Below are 8,869 nucleotides of genomic sequence, written 5' to 3'. Positions count from 1 at the left end.
TGTTGTCTGTCTTCATCTTCTACACGAAACTCCAGCAGAATTAATACTGGCCTTCATCATCTAGTCAAATCCTTCACGTGTTCTTCAAACCAGCCAAATTTGGGATTCTCAACATTTTCTGCATCAGTAAGGTGTGAAACCAGTAGATTCGATGAAGACCTGTTTTCTTCTTGCCACGCTGGACTTTAGATGTCATTTGGGTTGGGTTCAGAAGATGGGGGAGTGTGGATGTTTCTTGATCTGAGTCTCTTAGCAGTAAAGATGTAAAAGGGAGAGTGAAATCACAAGGAGGCTGGCTGTAGACTGCAGGGCACTGCCACCTCCTGGGGTGGTGGCATTAGCTGGACTTGGGTCAGCTGAGGTATTCTGGGAGGAGTTACTTGAAAGTGTTCTGGCAGTTGTTTGATTTGAATAAATCTGCATGGGTAAAAGCAGCGCCAGAAGCAGCAGCCCCAGTCCGAGCCTGGCCACCATCGCTTTGCCCATGTCCGCTCCATCAGTGCACTGCGAGTCTCGCTGGATGCCGAGTGCATGGAGAACCACTGGCTAGGGGCGGGCACTGGCAAGGTGGGTCCCAGATGATCTTAAAGTGAAAAAACATAAGGGTCTATAGAGGCAACTTTTTTTAACTTTTTTTTTGCTCCTCGTTATTTATCTTCATGTTTTTAAGTAACATGCGGGTGCAGTTATTTTGTTGTCTTTCTTCTACTTTAGAAATTGTATACTGACTTCCTACCACTCTCTCCTACTATGGAAGATTAGAATTTAACTTTCTTCCTGTGCCCCCAAAACAATACACATATTCTTTACACTATCCTCAGTATAGTTATATTAAATGCATTAAACTGAAAAAAATAAATAAAAGCAAGAAGAAACACCTCATGGCTGGTGGGATCCAGAAAGACTTCATAGAGGAGATAGCAATGAGCCTTGAATGATGGTGTTCTAGTTTGCTAATGCTGCCAGAATGCAAAACACCAGAGATGGATTGGCTTTTATAAAAGGGGGTTTATTTGGTTACACAGTTAGTCTTAAGGCCATAAAGTGTCCAAGGTAACACACCAGCAATCAGGTACCTTCACTGGAAGATGGCCAGTGGCGTCCTGAAAACCTCTGTTAGCTGGCGTCTGCTCCAAAGTTCTGGTTTCAGAATGGCTTTCTCCCAGGATGTTCCTCTCTAGGCTGCAGTTCCTTAAAAATGTCACTCTTAGTTGTGTTTGGGGTATTCGCCCTCTCTCAGCTTCTCTGGAGCAAGAGTCTGCTTTCAATGGCTGTCTTCAAACTGTCTCTCATCTGCAGCTCCTGTGCTTTCTTCAAAGTGTCCCTCTTGGCTGTAGCTCCTCTTCAGAATGTCACTCACAGCTGCACTGAGTTCCCTCTGCCTGTCAGCTCATTTATATGGCTCCACTGATCAAGGCCCACCCTGAATGGGTGGCGCCATGCCTCCATGGAAACAGCTCATCAGAGTTATCACCTACAGTTGGGTAGGGCACATTCCATGGAAACACTCAAAGAATTCCAATCTAATCAGCACTAAAATGTCTGCCCCACAAGATTGCATCAAAGATGATGGTGTTTTGGAGATGTAATACATTCAAACTGGCACAGATGGCTAGGATTTTGACAGAAATGGAGCAGTGGAGATGAGACAAAAAATATGAGTGTGCCGTACAGGTAGAAAAGCACAGTGTAAATGTAAGCCAGGGTACTTAGTTTGGCTTGAATATGGGATCACTGGAAAGCAGTATTGGGAGATGATTTCTGGAACATAGTTGGGACTATGCTGTGGAGCTCTTATTTTGACACATGAATTTATGCTCAGTTTGGTAAGCAACTGCAGGCCCTTCCTTTCATTCTTCTTTCCCCTTTTCCTTCCTTTCCTCCCAAGTAATATGTGTGCTTTATAGAATAAAAGTTAATGTATCTTCAAAAGAAAGCACACCCCAACAGAGATGATTAGTGCTGGAAATCTTAATATAGGGACTTTCAGTCTTTTCCCCCATGGAAGAAAATATATAAATGATTCCATATTGTGGAAGGCAGAATTCTAAGATTTCCGCTCTTACGTATATGCCCTGTATAATCTCCTCCCCTTGTGTGTGGACAAAACCTATAAATATCATGGGTAGTTGCTCACTTGATTAGGTTATGGCTGCCTCTAGGAGCTGAGAGGAACTCCCAACCAGCAGCCCAAAAGAAAACGGGGATCTCAGTTCTATAATCATAAGGAACTGACTTCTGCCAACAACCAGTGAGTGTGGATTGCCGCCTAGCTGATACTATGATTTCAGCCTGGTGAGAGACCCTATGTAGAGAGCCCAGCTAATCATACTCAGATTCCTGGCAGATAATAAATGTGTATTGTTTTAAGCTGCTTTGTTTGTGGGCAATTGATACACAACAATAGAAAACAAGTACACATATATAAATTATATTTAAACACACTGTATTCTTCTCTAAGCTGTGTTTTTTTTCCATTTAATATAGCATATATATATATATATACACACACACACACACACACACACACACATATATATATATATATATATATATATATATATATATATATATATCCATGCCATTGAAAGATTTTGAGTAGGGGAATGACATACTTGGAGCTGGGCATTTAGACAGCAGTAAAATGTGGGATGGATGAGAGAAGCAAGAGTTGGGGGAAAACCTGGCAGGAGGTTATAGTGATTATCTGGATTGGTGGTTCTCCACTTTGGAATCACCTGGAACAAATTTAAAAATACTGATACCTGGAACTTACCACCACTACCACCACCTCCCTACCACCACCACCACCCCCAGATTTTTTAATTAGTCTTGGTATAACTTGGCTATCCAGAATTCTGAGATATCCCTGGATGATTCTAAAGTGCAGCCAAGTTTGACAACCACTGGCAGATAGAGGTAGAGAGTGCCATCCTGAACTAAGTGCTTCTATTGAAATAGAAAAGGAAGGTTGGGTGCAAAAGTCATTGCTGAGGAAGCCAGGAATAAGAAGACTAGGGATCCTCTGGCTTGTTTTGATTTTGTTTTTGTTGTTGCTTGTTTTTGTTTGTTTTTCTTTCCACTCATTCATATTGTTAGGGAAATTTTCATTGGGAGATAGAAACTAGAGGCTGGCTATGCTTTCATGGAATGGTAGGAGTGTTGAGGAGGTCCATGAAGAGCATTCCAGGCAAAGGAAATGATCCGAGCAAAGTCTCAAAAGTGGGAATTAGTGTGCCAGGTACCAGCCTGAAGTTGTGATTGGCACAGTGACTGAAATTAGAGTAATGGAGCTGCCACGCAGACTTCAATACCATAGGAATCCAACAGTCATTCCTACTCCTTGAAAAGAAGGGAGAGGAGCTCATTTTTCAAAACGGTTGCTGAGGATGGCAACCTGAGTAGCAGTATGATAAAAAATTAGAAAAAGGCCAGGAAGCTTACAGGGAATGGAGCCAGGTCTAGAGTAGAGCAGTGAAAGGGGAGAGGATAAGGACAAATCAAGAGGTTCACTAGAAGAAAAGGCAATCTGTAAGGACCTACGGGATATGGAGGTGAAGAATGGGAGGGTTGCAAGCTTTGGGGCTGGTAGGATGGTAATAAGGAATTTGAGCACAAGCTATCTATTTTGGCTTTGTAGAAAGAGAAAGAGTAAATTGGCTAAACTTATATTTCCGATGTTTTTGGATATGCCTGAACGCAGTTGGATTATAAGGAATTCGTCTACTGTAGACTCTCCCTTGGGTAGACAAGAGATGGATTTCATAAGGGAAATATCAAGGAAATAAAGTAGTTTAAAGTAGTTTGCTTGCTCCTCACCCTCTGTAAAGGAGAGAAATCCCTTTGGACAGTTGCATGAAATGGGAACTATTAGCAATTCCAGCTGCCAAAAGAGAGAGTACACAATTTTTTTTTTTCTTTTACAGACCCCTTGGTGGAACTTTCTGGGGCTGTGTCTGGTTGTAGTTCATCCTTTTGGCTGTGGTTCAGGTCTTGATGTGCAATGTGTAAGCTGGTCACTTGTAGCTGGAGCAACAGATGGTTGTTCCTCCCTCTCTTAGATGGCTGAGTTTGCCCTGAATCCTTAGGACTGTAAATAATTTACTCTCAATTCCACTGAGCCCAGTTAATATTACTTCTCAAAATAACCCTGCCTGTGCTCTTACATTTATTTATATTTTCCTTGCCAAGGTCTTCTAAATATCCCTTCTGGTATTTATTTTATTGGTAGAAATACTGGCCTGACCCAAATACTGAAGTAAATCATGAAATATAGGAGCATCTTTAGCCAGCCCACTGGGATTTTTAACAGGCCCCCTCCCTTGGGGCAATTTTGTACCAGAAACAACTGTGTGTGATCCTGCTTTCCATCAAGGGTTTATTGTTTAATGAGTCCTGTGGCTGGTGTGGTTTTCCTGTGTTTAGCTTCTGGAGCATTCAGAGACCATTGCTTACATTAGAGAGCTGACAGAATTATTGCCCAGCAAGCCTGCTGGCCACAGCCCACAAGACTGTACTAGCACTGGTAAATTTTATGGCTGACTCAATGAACAGAACAAGCATTTGAAGAGGTAAGAGTAAAGAGCTGTTGTTATCTTGCTCTGCTTAAACTAAAGAAGTCTAGAAATCTTCTCATCAAGCCATCCTTTTTCTGTCTCTCTTTTGCTCTAGGCTTTGTTGTGACTGACCTTCCTCAAGTGCCTGAACCAGGGACTTGTGGGAAACCATGGCTTCAGAATAAGGTCACTGGAGTGGAACTTTGGGGTTCCACTGGAGTGGCTTTCTTGTGGTAAAGTGAACTCTTTCAATTAAAACCTGAAGAAGCAGAACAAGACTAAATCCAACTTTACCTTAGCATTCCAGGCCATCAGCCTACTTAGCCACTCTCAGAACAGTACAATGCATTTGTAAAAATCTTGGAGGTTTTGAAAAAATACTTTCAAATGTATTATATTTGAGACTCATACCACCTCTATGAGGTAGTATATCAATCAGCTGTCACCATGTAACAAACCACCCCAAAACTCAATAGATTAAACAACATTGATCCTTACTGGTCTGCAAGTCTGCTTGGCAGCAACTGATCGAGTTTGGAGATGGCTCTGCTCCACATGTTTCTTATCCTTCTCCTGGGGCCAGTGGGCTAGCCTAGGCATGTTCTTTTCATGGCTAAGGCAGAGACACAAGAGCAAACAGGAACATATTCCTCTTAAGGGTTAGACTTGGAACTGGCTCACTGTTACTACCACATCATTCTATTTGCCAAAGTTATATAATCAAACCTAGAACCAATGCGTGGGAAATCTACTCCATTCCATTTATGGAAGAAATGGCATGAAGAAAGGAAGGGGCAAAGAAGTGGAGTCAAAAATGCAATCCACTACTTACAGGTAGGTAAGTCAGTCCCATACGGTTGTCCCCATTTTATGGATGAGAGACCTGAGATTAGAGAGTTAAAATAATTTGCCTCAGGTCACACAGAAAATTTGGGACACTGCTGGAATTAGCAAACCCAGTTCTCGTGACTTCTAAATTTCTCTGCTTTTTGCCACATTGAATGCCAAGATTCCATAGCGTGTGCCGTATCGGCCAGTTAAAGCTCCGTGGCTCTTTGCAGGGTGACTCCTTGTGCTCTGATCCTTTTCCTCCTTTATGCCCCAGGGATTTGTCCCATTGGTCCTCTTTACAACCACCACCATTTTTTTCCCTCTTTCATTTGGCCCTGCTTTGGGGTTGGGGATGGATGAAGATCCCCCTACTTACATACACATACTTTCCTGTCCCTGAAAGAAATATTTTCTCTCTCCATTCTTAGGAAAACTAGATAGGGGTGTGTTTTTTTTAATCCAAACATTAAATGATAGTTGGATCAGAATGGCCTCTTAGGGTCCCTTCAAATGCCAATATACTACAGTACTTTGTAAAAATGGGGGTATTATAAACACCTGAAATCTGTCAACATTCTTATTTCTGACTATTAATACTTAGATAGTAATGGGTCCAGGCTAGTTTTCTCTTAGCCTTTTCCTGATTGTCTGGTCTGGGTAGAATTTTTTTTATTAGAGAAATTGTAGGTTTACAGAAAAATCATGTATAAAATACATAAAATACAATGTTCTCATATCCTTCCCTATTAACACCTAGCATTAGTGTACTACATTTGTTATAATTCATGACAGAACATTTTTATGATTGTACTATTGACCATAATGGTACTAGTAACTATAGTCCATCATTTACAGTAGGGTTCACTGTGTTGAAAAGTCCTATGTTGCTTTTTTTTTTTTGTATATAATATATATACAGCCTAAAAGGTCTCCTTTCAACCACATTCACATATATAGTTCAGTGCTTTAAATTACATTCACAATATTGTGCTACCATCACCACCATCCATTACCAAAACTTTACAATCATCCCAAATGGATGCTCTGTACAACTCATGAGGTCTGAGTACAATTTTAAACCAAGCTGCTCAAACCCAGCCTGAAGAGATTTGAGCTGGTATCTCTGATACAGTTTGTGAAATTTTTTCAGATGTGAGTCTCCATAGCAACCCTATGTCCCTGACTTTCAATACACTGCACTACTAAATCTGCCCTTTAGCATCCTTCTCTGGGCTTTTGGTCAGCCTGCACTGACAGTGTGGTTGTCTCACTTGAAACTTCTAGACCGAGATCCCCATTGCCCCAGTCTCTGAAAGACCCTCCCTTTCTCTTTCTTTCTTTCAGTTCTCTTTCCTGATCTTTTTTTCTGCACATAACTTTCAGCAGCTGGTTGATATGGCTGATGGCCTCTACCATTCAGTGTTGTTCCACCTTCTCTCTCGATTCTAAGGGCTAATGTGACTCAGCTACAGCAAGGAGGCTGAGTTCTGATCTCTTTCCCCTACTTCTCTGGAAGACTGGAAGACATATTAGGTGCATCAATTTCTAGGGGCAGAAGGTAAGTAAGCTGCCTCAGTAGTTGAAGAACCAAGAGACAATGATGGTTGTCCATGAGCCTCCAGAATCGACAGCTAAATACAGAAGGAAGGTAAACAGGGACAAGGTTATTAAAGAAAACAACAGTTGTTGCTGGAAAAAAAAATAGTTACTACTCAATAAATACTAACAGGTCTGCTTTTGGCCCTTGATTATCTTACTGATTCATCCCCATGGGGAGAGAGAGATACAAGCATCATGTCAGAGAGGGTAAGGAAGCAGAAAAGTATGGCTAGGGGCTTTACCATAGATATTTGTGCTTTCTATTTTGGAACAATCCACCATTGCACTTTGGAGAGGAAGCAAGGAGGCAGCTGGAGGTGTGGCACCTTGTGCTATGACTCTTGACTTGCTTGCCTGGTGGCTGGCAACACAATATATTAGTAGTAAGTCTGGGCTCTAGAGCTAGACTGCCTGGGTTTGACTCTCATTAGAAGTGTGACATTCAGCAAGGTTCTTAATGCTAAAGCTTAGTTACCTCATCTATATCATGGTCATAATACTTCCTGTCGCACATGGTTGTTGTGACAATTAAATAAGATAATGTTTATAAAGTGTTTGGCACAATGCCTGGTGCATAAGTAAGCACTAAATAAATGTTAGCATTTTTAATACTAGCTGATGCACATTAGGGAGATTTTCAAGAAGGAATTGATTATGAGAGTACCTTGAGACTATGTGGTATCTACTGATTGTTCCTTTTTTAGTAAACACTTTTGAATGTAGTAAAAGCTCTCCTCACTGACCTCCCCATAAATGACTTGGTGGAATAAGTTGATGCTTTTCATTCCTACTGAACGACATAGAGCCTATGAATATGTTAGGTTACAAAGCAAGGATTAATTAAGTATGCTAAGAAACTGACCTTGAGAAGAGAAGATTATCCCAGATTACTGGGTGAATCCAATGTAATCACAAGGTCCTTATAAGTGGAAGAGGGAGGCTGAAGAGAGAACATTAGAGTGATGTGAAGTGAGAAAGACTCGGCCCAATGTTGCTGGTTTTGAAGATGGAAGAAGAGCGCCACAACCCAAGGAATGCAGGTGGCCTCTAGAAGCTGAAAAAGAAAAGGAAAGGGATTCTTCCCTAAAATCTCCAGAAAGGAATGCAGCACTGCTGACACTTGATTTTAGCCCAGTAAGACCATTTCAGACTTCTGCCTCCAGAAATACAAAAAGGTACATTTCTATTGTTTTAAGCCACTAAGTTTGTGTTAAATTTGTTACAGCAGACATAGGAAACTAACACAGAACTTGAGCCAAGTTAATGACAAACAACAAAACCTATCTAATAATTTCCCCAACTGTGCTCATAGGAAACCCAGGCCCTTCATACTTTCAGGTACACAAGATTTACGCTAACATCTTTGTCTAGTCTTGGTAGCACCCATGTTGTCCTGAGAGAAGATGCTTCCTTTCCTTTAATCTTTTCCATTCAATCAATCTTTACGGTGTCTCTTCCATTTGCCAGGCAGTATGCTAAATGCTGAGGCCACACTGGTGAGCAACACAGATATAGAGTCTCTTTACATATAGCTCTCAGGCTATTTTCATTATTTCTTCCCATTTCAAAACCTCTACTTTTAGGGAGGGAGAATGATTCTCAATACCTTCCTGTTTCTGGGCTAAAGAACACCTCTGTTTCTTTGGTCGTTTGGAAAACAAGAAACATTTGAGCCATTACTCATGCCATTCTTCCTTTAACCCTTTCCTCAGATTGCCTTTGATTTATGACTCTGGTATCTCCTCTTTCTCCCATTCCCCCATCCCACCAAGTGATTTTCCAGAATACTGTCATTACAATCTTCCAACATCAAAATACCAGCAACAAAACAGATATTTCCACCAAGGAAAGAGGAGGATAGTTCCCTCATGCTCCATTCTCCC

General features: G+C 41.2%; 1 protein-coding gene across 1 annotated transcript; it reads right to left on the bottom strand.

Moving 5' to 3' along the window:
- Positions 1-249: 249 nt before the first annotated feature.
- Positions 250-486, bottom strand: LOC119524053 (signal transducer CD24-like). Its single transcript, XM_037822721.1, has one exon. The coding sequence runs from the start codon at positions 484-486 to the stop codon at positions 250-252; it is 237 nt and encodes a 78-aa protein (XP_037678649.1).
- Between the last annotated feature and the right edge of the window lie 8,383 nt (positions 487-8,869).

This window comes from Choloepus didactylus, chromosome Y, assembly GCF_015220235.1.
Source record: "Choloepus didactylus isolate mChoDid1 chromosome Y, mChoDid1.pri, whole genome shotgun sequence".
In the NCBI taxonomy this organism is placed as follows: Eukaryota; Metazoa; Chordata; class Mammalia; order Pilosa; family Megalonychidae; genus Choloepus; species Choloepus didactylus.
The sequence above is the reverse complement of the archived record's forward strand: the minus strand, read 5'-3'. Positions and strand labels throughout refer to the sequence as shown.

Bases quoted from the DNA above. Each gene is read 5' to 3' on its own strand.
- LOC119524053 (XM_037822721.1), bottom strand. From the start codon at position 486: ATGGGCAAAGCGATGGTGGCCAGGCTCGGACTGGGGCTGCTGCTTCTG.